The sequence below is a fragment of the Lissotriton helveticus genome, assembly GCF_964261635.1.
Source record: "Lissotriton helveticus chromosome 1_1 unlocalized genomic scaffold, aLisHel1.1 SUPER_1_unloc_72, whole genome shotgun sequence".
Taxonomy (NCBI): Eukaryota; Metazoa; Chordata; class Amphibia; order Caudata; family Salamandridae; genus Lissotriton; species Lissotriton helveticus.
The window spans coordinates 341,137-358,243 of record NW_027611717.1 but is presented as its reverse complement, the minus strand read 5'-3'; the positions used below and the strand labels follow the sequence as shown (position 1 = coordinate 358,243).

Here is a 17,107-nt window from a genome sequence, read left to right as displayed (position 1 = left end):
GTTATTGGGATTGAAAAACCTCTAAAATAATAACTGGACCCGGAAGTAAATTGAAAATCTACTGCAGCTACTAAATATAAGAATATTTTAACTTAAAGGAAACATTTCATGATTGGTCGAGCAAAGAACATTGGCAACAACTGATCCTCACACAGAGCACTTGGGAATAATCAGTGTTGCAAATTCTGTCTGATGGTTTATGAGAAATGCCATAGAGACCTAAGCCTCTCCCACCAAATCAGTATCCATAGACGTGATGTGATGTGACAGAACTGTCAGGAAGGTTAATAACCTCAGTTTACAAGAGCAAGCTTTTTTCTCCGTCTCCTGTGATTCGGAGGAGAAAACACATTGTATTTGAAAAAATAACTGAAAATGTTCTTCTCAGATATCATTACAGCAAAGACACTGGATTAACATCGACAATATTGAAATATTTTTCCCACCAACTCTGTCTCTTGGGTTGATCTATGTTGTTTCCAAGTGTGCCAGACCTCCAAAGTTAATGGTGTACCTTTTCGGGTCTCACCGGAATAGGAAGCTTAAAAAATGCCAGTGTTACACTATTGATAATTTGTGAACTACCCTAACATATTTTAATCCCTGTTCATTACTTGTATAAAAAATGTACCTCACTTGTAAGTACTAATCCCCAAAGACCCTATCACTGCTTTTAATACTCCTAAATTAAATGCGATAAGCTGCAGTCAGAATGAGCTTAATTCTAGTTGAGGGAATCCTTGTGGGCATAACTTGGAGAAAATGAATCCATGAGGGGCATCTTAATAAAAAATAAGGGGCCTCTCAGTGAAAGTTTATAAGACAAGGTAGATAGGCTGGCTTCAAAGGTAAGAACATTGATCTCCAAATAAAAGCTATCATTAGTTAAATGCAAATGTAAAGAAGAGCTTCAGCAGCGTAGTTTAGAAGTTAATGTTGAGTTTTAACATAAACAAGTACAGACTCTGGAATTAGATTCAGACTTAAGATGGCATGTATCCAGGAACAAACCCAACTTGGAGATACAAACAACTTGAATAAGAGCAATGAATGTGAGAACAGCTTTAGTTATCAATCCCACCTCACTAAACACAAGAGAACTCACACTGGACAAAAACCGTATCAGTGCCCTGAGTGTCAGAAAGGCTTCAGTCGGAAAAGCAATCTCATTCAACATGTGAGAATCCACACTGGGCACAAACCTTATCAGTGCACTAAGCCCCTGAAGTGCTTTAGTCAGAAAGACCATCTCATTCAACACGAGAGAACTCATACTGGGCTCAAACCGTATCAGTGTTCTGAATGCTGGAAAAGCTTCAGTAAGAAATCTACTCTCTCACAACGTGCGGTAACTCACACTGAGCAAAAACATTATCAGTGCTCTAAATGCTGTAAAAGCTTCAGTCGGAAATTCAGCCTTACTTTACATGAAAGGACCCACACGGGGCAAAAACCTTTTCAGTGCTCTGAATGTAGGGAAAGCTTCAGTCATAAATTTGGTCTCACTCGTCATGAAAGAACTCACACTGGACTAAAACCGTATCAGTGCTCTGAATGCTTGAAAAGCTTCAGTCAGAAACCTGGTCTCACTCAACATGAGAAAACTCACACTGGACTAAAACCATATAAGTGCTCAGAGTGCCAACAAAGCTTCAGTTGTAAGGCCAATCTCATTCAACATGAGCGCATACACACTGGGGAAAAACCTTATCAGTGCTCTGAATGCTGGAAAAGCTTCAGGCACAAATATGGTCTCACTCAACATGAAAGAACTCACACTGGACTAAAACCGTATCAGTGCTCTGAATGCCAGAAAAGCTTCAGACAGAAAATAGCTCTCACTCTCCATGAGAGAACCCACACGGGGTACACACCTTATCAGTGCTCTGAATGCTCGAAAAGCTTCAGTCAGAAATCTGGTCTCACTCAACATGAGAAAACTCACACTGGACTAAAACCATATAAGTGCTCAGAGTGCCAACAAAGCTTCAGTTGTAAGGCCAATCTCATTCAACATGAGCGCATACACACTGGGCATAAACCTTATCAGTGCTCTGAATGCTGGAAAAGCTTCAGGCACAAATCTGGTCTCACTCGTCATGAAAGAACTCACACTGGACTAAAACCGTATCGATGCTCTAAATGCCAGAAAAGGTTCACATTGAAAAAAAATCTCACTAGACATGAAAGAACTCACTCTAGGCAAATACCTTATCTCAGCAACATACCACCACATCATTCTCCAGTCTCTGTGCCACGAAAGACAAGACCAACCATATGCTAACCATTCCTGTCACCACCCTAAATAGTCCTAATGACTTCTGTTCCAATGGGACACAGCTTCGTATTACAAAGATCAACTTTAGTGACCTCTTTCCAGCTCCCTTTTTGTTACAAATGGAACCTACTTCCCATCTGCTGAGGACAGTTTCACGAGCTTTAGAATCACATCAGACATACCCAAGAGAGTCTCACAGATAATTTGAGTTGTACATTTTTAGTACTACTAAAGAACTACAAAATGCTTTTCACAAATTACGTGCGGTTGTTCTGCCTCTCCTATCTATTTCTGTGTGTAGTTGTCTGCCCCGACTTCACAGTTTCCGCACAAGTTAGTAAAGTTTTTAGTAGTAAATGTAGAAGGGACAGAGGGAGTGGCTGTAAAATGGGAAATGCTTATAAATAAAGGGGAGGGATGAAGGCAGAACTAAGGAGGAGTATAGGGAGGGGTTTATGGAAAAGACAGGTACTCACCCACTAAAGAGTAAGCCCATTGCTTGTTTATAAACCACAACTCTAAAGTCACTAAGCCATAATGTACCTGAAACAATCGTAAATGTACTTGTGCTCAGAGCGGGATTAAGTCCAACATCACACATGGCCATCCACTGGAACTGCAGCACACTTCAATAAATAATAATGGTGGTAGGTACATAAAATAAAACCCCATAGGAAATAATGCTGAATTAAATATTTAAAACTAGTTTAAACAAACTAAATAAATGTAATTTAATGGCAAAAAATATTTAAAGAAATCATTTCATTATTTTTTAATGTTTTAATACATTTTAAAAATCTAAACACTAGTATAACATTCATAATTAGTAAAGTCAAATTACATGTGTTGAGCACATTTAATAATTATTAATACATAAACAAAATGTTACTTCAGGTGGGAAACCTTTAATTTAATCTTAAGAAAAAATATAATCTTTAATATGTTCAACTAGGGTGGAGATCTCCCTGTGCAAAAATATATGGGATATTTTGAATGTTTTTTAAATTAAAAAAAAGAAATCTTTTTAAGTTAAATATTATTGTAAATTAATGTTATATACTTTAAATGTAGAACAAAATGCTTGAATAATTTTTAAAAAATTGTATCTGGGGCAGAACGGAGATACAATTTTTAAAAAATACTAATAATCATTGATTCATAGAATTGATAACAAGTGTTATCTCCTGTTGACTATGACTTTGTCTATTACTGTTCCTCTGATTGGATTCATTGATTGTCAATAAGGCGAAGAGTTGATATTTGCCAAAGGAACGGATGAAAATAGATTTGTATAAGTGAGGTTGTATATAACGAAAGCCTAGTGTATAGTGTACAGTGAATGTTGACATGTATGTAATAATGTGTTTTTTTTTATAAATGGTATGTATAAGTTAAATGTGTATATTTGTTATATATGTTGTGTTGTTTTTTCTGACATAGAAACAATTGATTTTTTCTATGAAGTGCATCTAAAAGAAAAGGTAAAAATAAATATACCTAACAAATCAAAATTGAGCTTGATCTGTTGCTAATGACTTAGAGCAAAACTAAACAGAGTGGGTTGGCATATATATATTTTTTGTATGACCATAAGAAGTTGGCGGATAAGGTGAAGCAAGAGAGTCATACGCTCCATGAACTGCAACCTCAAGTCCAGCTCAATCAAAAAGCCATCAAGGACCTACAAGAGAAGGTCGACTATCTGGAACGCAAGACGGACGACTTAGAGGGACGCTCCCGTCGGAGCAATATACGCCTGATCAACCTGCCGGAGGGAGTGGAGAAGGAAGACCCTATCCGATATATAGAGACCTGGATAAAATCGTTCACCCGGACCCAGGACCTAACACCGTTCTTCTCGATAGAAAGAGCACACAGGGTCCCGACTGGACGCCATCGAGCTGGCCTCCCACCCAGACCATTCCTTCTGAAGCTTCTGCATTATCAGGACAGAGACACGATTCTACGGGCGGCCAGGCAGGCGAAAGTCCTCAGGGTGGAAGACAAAAACGTGATGGTGTTCCCAGACTATTCTCAAGCAGTACAACGCCAACGCGCTACATTCCTGGCAGTAAAACAAGCCCTGCGCCGACATAAGATACAATATGCCCTCCTGTTCCCGGCCCGCCTCAAGATCATTTATGAGGATGCAACACACTTCTTCACAGACCCCGCGGAGGCGAGACACTGGTTGGATCATCGCGGTCAACCTCGATCAGACCGCGAGGATACACCGTCGAGTTCTGCGTCCAGCAAACGGCGGCGAGTCCGGACCAGAAAGGTCACTCTCACACAGTTGAATCGACCTCCGTCGCCCAACGTCAAACGCGTCCCGGACTTGGAACAAATCATAGCAGACCGACGGAAAGCCATTCAAGCAGCGGCGGAGGTCGGGCAACCGGACACCGAGCGGGAAACGGATCGAGGCCCCCACCTCTTTACATCCGAGGATGAGGGTCAGAGCGACGCTCGCACCTCCAGAGATGGTTCCGCCTCCCCGCCACTGGTGACCCCGCAGACGGCAGATACACTCATCTGATGGCGACTGCCACATCCGGCGGTAAGACTGAGACGACGGAGTGACCAGCCGACGAGGGACGCCGGAAAGACACGCCTAAGGTATGGGTGGTAGCATACACACACGCAGAGACACAATGCGGTGGGTGGCCTTGACCCGAGATCGGGGATCCACCGCTACACCACCCCCTCACACCAAACGAACTAGAGACAGTACGAGATGTACAGTTTGGGCTCATCATGCCTTGCAATGGGCCCCTTCAGTTGGGACAGTTTCCCATATGTTGTTTCTGTGTTCTGTTCCTTCCCTTTCAACCCTGATACCTACACGGGAGGTGGTAATCTGGTCACGATGGAACCATACATGAAGGGAGGTCATGCGAGCGAGGGTGACTCTGGGAGCGGCCGAGGGGTGACAGAGGCAATGACCAGCACGATTGACATCCACACATGACAAAACCCCCTAACACGGATTTTACTTTTATCACATTAAACGTCAGGGGGCTGCATACGGCAAGCAAACGGTATGCAGTCTATGCCTATCTGAAGAGGCAACAGGCGCATATAGCACTCTTACAGGAGACTCACCTGACGACGGCTGAAGTCAGCAAGTTGCAGAGGAAATGGAGGGGTATGATCTGTGCCACGGGGTACTCCGCATTTGCCAGGGGCACGCTAATTTGGGTCAGACCGGGAGTCCCCTTCCATGAACAATCCAGAGTGGTAGATAAGGAGGGACGCCATGTCCTACTGGAAGGGCAACTGGATGGACAGTCTATCCTGATGGGCAGTATCTATGCCCCCAATGTGGAACAGAACGCCTTCTGGTCTCGCCTCACGAACACACTGGCACACCACACTCACACCCCTTGGCTACTGGGAGGGGATTACAACAGTGTCTTAGACACGACCCTCGACCGGTCCCGCCCCCCGCCACCACGGTCACCAATATACAGACAGACGGAACTCTTCAATGAGTGGGTTCGACACTGGACACTGACGGACACGTGGAGAGCACTGAACCCCACGACAAAGTTATACTCGTTTCACTCCATTCCACATGACCTTCGAGTGAGACTTGATCGATTTCTCTGCTCACCTGCTATACACGCCAAAGCCAGACACACAGACTACCTAGGCAGAGTGCTATCGGATCATGATGCCCATGCTCTGACCCTCCGATGGAAACCGCCCCACCCCCCAGTGCCGACCTGGAAGCTCCCTCGGGAGTGCCTCACAGACCAGATATTCACACATGAACACGGGGAACACTTGCGGGAACACTTCAGACTCAATGCGGGCTCGGCGTCCTCTAGTCTCGTGGAGTGGGATGCACACAAAGTAGTGGCGAGGGGACACTGCATTCAGCAAGTGCTAGGAGTGCGCCAGGTACTAGAACACGCATTACACACCACAGAACAGGAGCTAGCAACCATGCTGCAAGCGGATGACCGCGGCGAGGTGACCCAGCTACAAATAGCAGAGGCTAAGACAAAATACACTGAGACACTGCGGGACCTGCGTAAATACAACTTCAGAAAATACGCCAGTAAGGTACACCGGGAGGGCAACAGGGGTGGCACACTCTTAGCATGGTTAGCTAGACAGGACCCTGACCTAAAACCTATCACGGAAATTACAGACCAGGCTGGTCACCTCCAGAACTCCCAGGTAGCGATCATGCAGGTTTTCTACACATATTACTCGCACATATACCAGACTTCCAGCCAAGACGACACTCTCGTGGCGTCCGACTTCTTACACCCGTTGCCAATCCTCCAAGTCTCGCCAGCGCTCAGGAAGGATCTAGACAGGAAATTAACTCGGACCGAGGTTAAGGCAGCGATAGGGACGCTTGCCAGAAACAAGGCCCCAGGCATGGACGGCTTCCCCCTCGAGTATTACCAGACCTTCTTAGCTCACCTTGCCCCACGTCTAACGACTATGTTCGAGGATGCACTCACAGCGGGAATCCTCCCACGCTCCCTCAGAGAATCATTAATAGTGTCGTTCCTAAAACCACACAGGGATCCCCAACTCCCATCGTTCTACAGACCGATCACATTACTTAACTCAGACTGTAAAATCCTAGGTAAATTGTTAGCGACGAGGTATGCCCAAGTCGTACCCCAACTGGTCCATCCTGACCAAAACGGATTCGTACCAAACCGCAAATCCTCCCAAAACCTCCGTAGGCTCTTTCACGTCCAAGACACGACTCGAACCCAGTTCCCGAATGCAGCTTGCCTTATACTAGACCTAGAGAAGGCATTTGACACCCTCCTATGGCCTTATTTGTTCGAAGTCATCACCAAGAACAATTTTGGCCCCCGCCTAATCGCTTACACCAAGCTCCTGTACACACAACTCAAGTCCAGGGTCCGAATCGGCACCTATATCTCCCCGGAATTCACCATAGACAGAGGAACTAGACAAGGATGCCCGTTGTCACCCCTCCTGTTCGCTTTAGCGGTAGAACCTCTGGCGATACGCCTAGGACGAGAGGGTGAAGACTGGGGTATCCCCATAGCGCACCTGTGGCACTGCGTATCCCTGTATGCAGATGACCTTCTGATCTATGTTCGGGATGCCACGAGCGACCTGACGAGCATCTGGAGAACGCTAGAGGAGTTTGCGACAGTGTCTGGCCTAAGGGTCAACTGGGGGAAATCGTCCATATACCCGCTGAGCCCTCATATGGCCCCCTTCGGAATTGGAATGGGTACCCAATCACTTGCCTGGAATGCTGACGCCCCCCGATACCTGGGAGTACGGTTGTACCACACCCCGGAGGACCTATACACAGGAAATCATCGTAGGACGCTAGCTGGTCTTCGATCGGCGGTCACCTTCTGGAAGACGCTTCCATTGGCGCCCATAGGCCGAGTGGCACTGGCAAAAATGATTATGGTCCCCCGCCTGCTGTATAGCTTTGCGAATCTCCCAGTGATCCCACCTCGATCATTCTTCGGAGAACTGAACACTCTTCTGACGGACCTGATATGGGGAGGGGGTCGAAAACGGGTGGCCTCTCCACACTCTACCTGCCTACCACGGAGGGGGGACTGGGGGCGCCGGCCTTTGAGGCATACTTTCTGGCGGCCCAGCTCCAGTGGTTGTCCTACTGGACGGCGGGACGACACGTAGGAGAAACCATCACAGCTGATGGTCCTCTCTCGCAGGCCGCGATCGCCAGACTTTTATTACCGGGCACTAAACCCCTACGGACTCGACACCTGCAGGTGTCGGTTGCCCGAACGTGTATGATGCGCATACATCGCATGTCCAAAACACAGCCACTGTACTCGCCTCTGTTACCATTGGTGGGTTTCCCTCGCAGGGACTTGTATTACTCCCAGGGCGCACTTCGGATCTGGACAGAGCTGGCGGTCACGGAGGTCGGATCTCTGTTCGAAGACGGACAGTTGCAGACGTTCGAGCAGATGATGGACCGATATGACCTACCCCCGGGACAGTTTTTGCTCCATAGGCAATTATTGGATAGCAGCGGTGTGCACTGGAACCCAGAGGCCGGCGAACCCACGACGCATCCAGTGATTCACACGATCCTACACATGGGGGTGGGGAGTCACTTAGTAACATGGCTCTACAGGGCGGTGCGCTCGTTAATCCTCCCATCCCTTCAGTCTCTACGCCAGAAATGGGAGACAGACTTCGGCAGAGTGGTACATGACGGGGAATGGAAGTCAGAGCTGGAATTTCCCAAAAAAGTCTCCAGGAACGCGAGGTTCCGCAACATACAATTCAACGTCCTCCACAGAGCCTATCTCACACCGAGCCGCCTCCAACGATTCTTCCCGGACACTCACTTCGAATGTCCTCGATGTCAAACCCCGGGGGCAGACTTCAGGCACATGTTCTGGGATTGCCCCACTATTCGACGGTACTGGGACATGATCCACCGAATCCTAGAAGAGGTCACGACCATTGCCACCATGAATACATGGGAGGCATGCGCACTCGGAATTTTCAGCAAACGGAAAACTGAGAAAACGCAATACCGATTCCTATCACTAGCAATCCTCCTAGCGAAATGCGGTATCGCCATGCACTGGAGAGCACCTGCGGGACCACCGGAGGCGGCATGGGTCGGCGCTGTACATAAATGGGGTAAGGTGGAGGAAGAGATACTCCGGGAGGAGGAGGTGCGGGGACACCGCAAACATCCCATATCCCTAGAGTGAGCCCAACTACTATACACCTTCACACAGGCGACACGCCCTCAGGAGTCACCCACAGCCACACAATCCCATGTACGACCGATGACACCAACCCACATGCGTCCATAAACATATCATGGAGACTACATGCCTATCGTGAGAGAACACAATCAACGACCCTCGGACGCCTGGACTCAACACACCGACGCTCATCATAGGCCTATACCTAATGACCCGAGAATACGCACTCTGTGCTTAGACACGGTGACCTAGAAAACCCCCCCTCCCGCCCATCCCTCACTTCCACCCCTCCCCCAAGTTACTCGGTTCCCCCCCATAGTTCCTGGGTAAGAAGGCAAGCTTGAACTAGACAGAGTGCTACTTGTACATATTATTCGCTGATTGATTACACGCATAGAGACACTACGATGCCACATACTATTGCGAATTACACCCACATTCCTGAGGCCCATAGCACCACCCCCACAGTACCAGACGCAACACGAGTTCACCCCCCCACGGGTGCAGGGGACGGTCTACTAGGCCCGAGGCGGTTTCGCCCATGGGGGGTGTATACACTATGATGGGGTGCCAAGTGATACGCGCCACCAAAACACACAGTTGGGGACGATAGACAAACAACGACCCCGAAATGTGCAATGCCTAACGGAATCCACGTCTCAAATTGCATCTCTAGGACTTCAATGTTTGTAATTGCTTGTTTACCTTGATTGATCACTGTTGTATTGTACATGAAACTGCGACCTAAAACCCAATAAACAAATTTAACCAAAAAAAAAAAGTTTGATAAATACCATCCAGTGTAAAGATTTTTTCATACCATGTTTGTTACACACATTTTCACATCAGGAGAAGGTGAAAAATCCTTAGCTAAAAGACACTCACATTGAAACGCCTCTAGCTGTCAAATTGCCGAGACCTATTGGATTTGCCAATGCATTATTTTCTAAGGGAGGGCATTGCATCACCAGTGGTTGGCTATGCGTGGTGCTAAATTTTCTATTGCTCCACTTTGGCTGCAGTAGGTTACATTTGTAAATTTGACTCCACCTCTTTTTAAGCGTGTGCAGATGTGCAAGTTCACATTTGAATAGGGGAGACCGAATCACGATGCCCTGAACCCTGCTGCTGGCCCCTGGCCCATAACCCACTATGCACTTTATTGAGAGACCCTGGAGGGGCTTTAAAAGCATTGCAGCGGTCCCGCAGGTTTGACGCGCGCGGGGCGTGCCCGGGCCAAGACCGGGCCAAAACGGGCTTGTCTTCGCCCGTCATAGACCGTCAGAGGCCGGACTGGGCCACCCCCCTCAGGTTGGACTGCTATTTTCTTTTATCGGATTGTGTTTGGGGATCTTGACTTTCTTTTATGTTTGCTAGACACTGTAAAATAATGGGTAAAAGTAAGACAGGCTTCACGATCGCCCCAAGAATGGGAGGACAAAAATCCTTGATGACCTATTTGACTGGTGCAATGGGGGCATTGAGGACCAAATAAATACAGTCGAAGAGACCCAAGGCAGGTTGGGTACGCTAACTGCAAGTAATACACGTGTTAGTTGCCCATATAAATCTTTTATTGCAGTACGTGATGGGCAAGCTGCCCAGGGCGTTCAGAATGGGTGCATACAGAAGACATCAGATCATATATATGTGAGTGACCCAGAGGTTGATCCCCAACCGTCCTCGAAATGTAGTAAGAACCCTGATGTATCTGTGAGGATACAGTCAGTAAACCATGCTGGGAAGTGTCCTGTGAGCCGTAGTAAAATATTGTTATCTAAGAAAAGGAAAAATACTGGTAAACAATTAAAAACAGGCGAACCTGGAAGGTCTGTTAGCTCAGGGAGACCCACCGTGAACATGCTAATTGAGGGTCAAACGCTTGAAATTGATAAAACCACGAGGAAAATTGATGTTTTATATAATTATGTGGTTGGTGCTTTGGGGAAATGAATAGAGAGAGTGGCTGTTACAGAGGGATGTTTAAGCAGAGACAATAGGGTTACCGCTGGGTGTGTGAATGCGCAATGTAGTGCTAACCATCCCCGTAGCTCACTCGTAATCCCACATGTACGGAACCATTCTCTCAGTATTGTACCCGTAGAAACCTCAAGCACAGATCCCATGTCTGGTACAACAAGATTGGCCACACATAGATCAATACCTCCTTGTAATAAATCGCAAGTTAATAATGATCATAAAATTATACACCCCGGCTGAATCGGAGTCTGAGTGTACTGGGGCGGGAGCTGAGCGGGATGGTTAGGATCTGGGGTGAGGGCCCTACGCAACCACGCAAATATTCCTTTACACGCATTACTGTGACTAGCTGCAATTCCCACAGGTCCTAACTGTATTACAATGACTATGCTTTGGATAGGCCACACATGCACGATCTGTCTTGTTGAACTCAATGCTGATGATGCCACACTTGGGGAATTTAGTTCTTGTTACATGTTATATGATATAAATGTACGAAAATGGAAAATCGGCGAACACAATGATAATTCCATGTCCTTTAAGGCGCAACTGACTTTTTCCTTTCTACATGCTCTGATCCCCACGCCGCCCAGCCTCCGGGATGTGGGCCACATATGGCTGTGTAATGTCCTGTAACCGGCATGTTGTTTACTTTTGCGTACATGTGGTTTGGATTACCATGTAACCTGTGCCTTTTTATAATTTCGCACTAATAATATTTTCAAAAATAAAATAAAAAATAATGATCATAAAAAGCCAATAATTGAGAAGAAAGGAGTTAATATCAGAACAGGGAGACACCCAATTGGGATGAGGGAATCCCCAGAGAACCTAGGATATAATCCTCTTGATTTACCACCGGCTGCCACATCATACATAGTAATCCTAGCCAATGTTCCTTCACTGAATACATCCGTGTATGAAACGTGGGATGGTCTTCAAAATAAATCTCTTTATTGGCTTGGTAAAAAAACAGTCTTACTGATGCATTATTTGAAAAATTCAAAATGGTTAGACGGGTTACATGGGTGGAAATGGCCGTAATTTCTTTCAGGGAGATTGTATTATTTTGACTTTTAGCGACCCTATGTTAGTGCATGCAGCTCTCACAAGGGCAGGGAATGTACGTTTTAATTATACATAAATTAATGTCTTACCCCTAGGCACTTTCTATCAGCCCCCAGTTGTGAAGCATTTTAAAAGCCATGTAAGGGATCCCTATGTTGACACAACGAGCTCATGCAATGTCCCGCTGTATAATCGTTTTGACTTGTTAACCACACTTGAAGATAAAGATTGACCATGGGTACAGCATATGAGAGGGGATGGCCAAACTAGGCTGGAATATCTACCATTCCCTGGTGATACCTCACAGGTGCAGCTCCTTGGTCAAGGGATTGCGTTTGTTACTGGGATAGATTGCAATTTGAAAATAGATCAAATAAATGAGGGTGTGGACACTGACGTAAACATAATTAACCCTGAAGGAAATAATGAAATTAGTCCTAAACATATAGTACCATCTATAATGGGTGGGGACAACCCCAACGGAGAAGTGAACACTAAGATCCCAGGAGGGGGAGAGGAAAAGGAAGACACAGGTAAGGCACGCAAAATACTTTTGTGGAATATTGCTGGGTTATCCACAAAAGTGAGGGACCCTCAGTGGTTAACCTTTGTAGAAGAATATTCTATATTCTGTATACAAGAAACCAGGACAGTTAAGGAAAAACATATCCATCGCTAGCGAACTTTTCATACACCGGCAGTCATCAGTGAGTAGGGACATAACAAAGGTGGATTATGTACTTATGTCTCTAACACTGTGGGGGTGACCAACTTGAAACTTACAATTGAGACTGATTATTACCAGATCCTAGTAACGAATATGGTAGGAGGGTACTGTTCAGTGTTACTCAACTTCTATAATAATATCCCCAAAATTCAGACAATGAGTGTGCTAATGAATTTACATCAAGCATTGAGTAATTTGAAAGACAAGATGTCTGGTGATATGTGTATTATATGGGGGAGGGGAGGGCGGGTGATTATGACTGATTCTTGTGCCAATATAGTCAAAGGGGTATTTGTGGCCTAGGAGAAGACAAAGAAGATACGCTGGCCCCTTTATCACGTATAACACTGGAGGATTTGTTAAATGAAATTGTTTTTCAGTTTGATTTGGGATATGCCTACGAGTTGTGTACTCCCTTAGTAACTTTTGAGCCTTCCTTTAATGGTAGAGGTTGTAATTCAATTATTGACTTTGTTCTAGTGTCAAATAGGTACTCAAGAAATGTCCATCCTTTTGTTTGAAACCCATGGTATTATAATGAGTGATCATTATCCAATCAGTATTTTTTTCGATCTAGAGAGGTCTGATAGAACCAAGAAGAATAAAGGTTTACACTATAATTTTAATATCAATCTTCCCAGCACAAACGGGTATTCTTTAAATTGGTCAAAAGTGGATCCCATTGTTTTTATTAAGCAACTTGTAAAAAGGTCCACAGAAGATCTTGAAGCTCATCTCTCCGAGGAAAGGGATGATGAAGATGTTCTAAATGCCTTCCTTAAAAATACTGGAGAGGTACAGAAATTATTAATTAGGGAGCAGAAACCGGGAACACACAAGACACAGGGCTGGTTTGATTGGGAATATAGTAAGGCGCACATCCATTTGAAGTATTGCATAGGGAAATTAGAAATAGGGAGGAAATAAGACAGGCTAGAATTACATATCGGCAGGCGATAAAAAGCGAAAGGTACAATTAAGATTGGAGGCGTGGCAGACGCTACACCAGGCATGTTTAAGAAAAGATAGTAATAGCTTTTGAAAAGCGTTTAATGCACCATTTTTTGCTAACAGGGATACTGACATTGTAGATATTGCCATTACTGAGGATAAATGGGTCCAGTACTTTACTGGTCTTTATAATGATGAGATCAACAGATATGATGAGGCATCCTCAGTAGTTACGGTGACTGATGATAGTGTACAGACTACAGTATTTCCCATAGATATTTGTTTTTCTTTAGAGGAAGTAACTAGGGCCATAAAAGAGAGCGCATCTGGTAAAGCACCGGGGCTGGATGTCATCCCTGTGGATGTATATAAAACTAATATTGAGCTGTGGGCCCCACTTTTAACTAATGTTTTAGCTAGATGTAGTCAACACAGTTTCAAAAGGGTGTAGAAACGAACCAAAGTGCTATTGTCCGTTTTCCCTGTTAGATTCCCTCTTGAAAGTAATAGGAAGGGTAAATCAAAATAAACTACAATTATGGCCCGATGAGACAGGAGTGTTATCTAATCTGCAATATGGGTTCCGAGCGGGGCTTGGCACGATAGAGCAAGGACTCAATTTAACTCTGATTATAAGTAAATATACATTAGCAAAGGAGGGGAAACTATTTTTGTCATTCGTTGACCTTAGTTCAGAGTTTGACTGCCTAAAACATGAAAAGTTATGGGGTGTTCTTAAAGGGATGGAAGTTGATCCACCTTTGCTTTTATTTATAAAGGAATTGTACAGGGAGGCAGGGGCAAGGGTTCGATTTGGGAGGCAGGGGGAGTGTTCAGCTAAGTTTCAAATGAGAAAGGGAATGAGGCAAGGCTGTGTACTTGCCTCCTTCCTTTTCTCATTATATATTAATAGTCTTGGCCAATATTTGATTGGACACCGGCAGGACTGTACGATCATTAGAAATACACCCGATCGGCAGGGGCACTCGGCAGGGATGCCCCCTGTCGCCCCTCCTATTCGCGCTCTATATGGAGCCTCTCGCTGTCAGAATCCGGAAGCACCCTCTTATTACCGGAATTAAGTTTGGCAGTGATGTCCACACTATTAGTCTATATGCGGACGACATTCTTCTCTCATTATCGGAGCCAATTACGACTCTTCGTACCCTCCTAATCGAACTGGACGCATTCACAAAGGGCTCCGGGTTTAGGATCAACATAGAAAAGTCTATGGCGCTGGATCTCTCCCTTTCCGCGCAGACGTTGGCCTTTTTGAGAGAGGAATTTCCACTGCACTGGGCGTCCTCGACAATCCCCTACCTGGGCGTTCACTTGGCACCGACCCTACGGGGGGTGGTGGACACTAACTACTCTCTCCTCCGCACGCGTATCGGCACGGAGCTCGGGCGGTGGAGGCACTGCCTGATGTCATGGTTGGGTAGGATCGCGGTCATCAAAATGATGATCCTCTGCAGGTTTTGTACCTCTTCCAGACTCTCCCTCTCCGGCCCCCAGCGGGTTGGATTCAACAGACTCAGGCGGAGCTCTCGCGCTTCATATGGAATGGTCGTAAACCTCGGTTCCGACATCGGATTGAGGTTTTGCTGCCTGAGCAGGGCGGGGTGGGGGTGCCCGACCTCCAAACCTACTTTCATGCTGCTCAACTACGCTATCTGGTGGAATGGCAGAAGTTGGAGTCCGAGAAGCACTGGCTTTTTCAGGATCAAGCAGTGGCGGGCAGACCCTAACAGAGCATTCCCTTCCTTCGCAAGTTGCACCGTCCTCCTAACCTGTATGCTTCTGACAAAACTGGTACCATCATGGAGGCATGGGAACACACTGCCGTCTCGGCGCAGCTGACTACCTTTCCTTCTCCAATGACCCCGCTATTTGACAACCCGGACTTCTCTCCGGGTATGGACGCCCGCGCCTATCCGGCATGGCGAGTCTCCCCCTGTAGATCTGTAGGGCACCTTTTCGACTTAAATGGCATCATCCCCTTTCCACAGATCAGGGAACACTACGACATTCTGGAAAAGAACCACCTGGAGTATTTGCAGCTCTGCCACTGGGCTTTGCACCCCTCAGTCAGACCGCAGGCGCAGCGTTTACGGTCCCCCTACGAAAAGTGGTTAATTACCCGTACCTCAGACAAAAAAATTATATCTGACCTGTATAAACAACTGCTTGCTCATACCACACATACCTATAATGCGGGGCGAGTAAGATGGGAGCGGGACCTGGGGAGGTCTCTCACACACAAGGAGTGGAAAGGCATCTACTACAGGGCTCGACACTCAGCTTACCATGCAGGTCTCACTGAAACACTAACAAAAGTCGCCACATACTGGTACTATACTCCTGAGCGACTGCTCCAGTTCGACTCGTGCAGGAGCGACCTTTGCTGGTGAGGGTGTGGGGAGGTGGGCACTCTGGTGCGTGTTCTGTGGGGCTGCAGTCGTCTGTAACCCTACTGGAAGCAGGTATTGGATGAAGTGGATCTACACCTTGACACACAGCTTCCACGCTTTCCCTCCTACATCCTACTTGGTTTACCCAATCCCCTGACTTACCCTCTTAAATCCCAGAGAGGCAGGATGATCGCCATCGCCCTCGGGGCAGCTACACAAAATATCTTGGGTCTATGGAGGTCTGATCAACTCCCCTCACACATTGGCTGGCTCCAAAGGCTCTGGATGGTGTTGGGCATGGAGACACTCACATTGACATTGGCTGGTAGAGGGTCGGAATTCCCCGAGTTATGGCGACCATTCTTGATACTATTGACACCGGAGTTCAGGGAACTAACGTGCCCCCGCTATTTACGATTGCTGCGCCTCCCTGACACTCCGATTCCCACCGTAGCTCCTAGAAAGGCCCGAGGACCTTGCTGCTGACCACTACATTCACTTTCCTTTTGTTCTTCCTTTCCCTTATTTCCTAGTGGACGAGGGGTGGGTGGGTTAGGGAGGGAAGGGGTGGGCGTGGGTGGGGTTGGGGAGGGGGTTTTGTGGGGGGGGGGTTCTTCTTAAAGGTTGGCTTCGCATCTCACTGGCAGACCCGCTCCATGTTTTTTGCCGTTGGCAACGCTGAATTAGATATTTGTTGTTTTTCTCGCTTACTGTACGGGAGCTGAGGGTCTTGAATATCTGTCTGCTATATCTTCAATAAAAAGATTTAAACCATAAAAATACACCCGACCCATTTTACTTTATGCGGACGACGTGGTTATAATGGCGCGGATGCAAATAGGGTTGTGGAGAACCGTCACTAATTTTGTTAATTTTATGCAAGATAGGGGTCTAAATGTGAAGATCAGTAAGACTTACACAATGAATTGTGGAATAAAATGACAAAAAAATGTGAAATTTGTATTAATAATAA

General features: G+C 46.2%; 1 protein-coding gene across 1 annotated transcript in view; it reads left to right on the top strand.

Annotated features, from left to right (window-relative positions):
* The first annotated feature begins 954 nt into the window (after positions 1-954).
* Positions 955-17,107, top strand: part of LOC144806444 (uncharacterized) — a 273,935-nt gene continuing 257,782 nt past the window's right edge. Inside the window, 1 exon segment of the mRNA XM_078672808.1 lies at positions 955-2,202. Coding sequence (XP_078528934.1) covers positions 989-2,202 — 1,214 coding nt within the window. The 5' untranslated portion in view covers positions 955-988.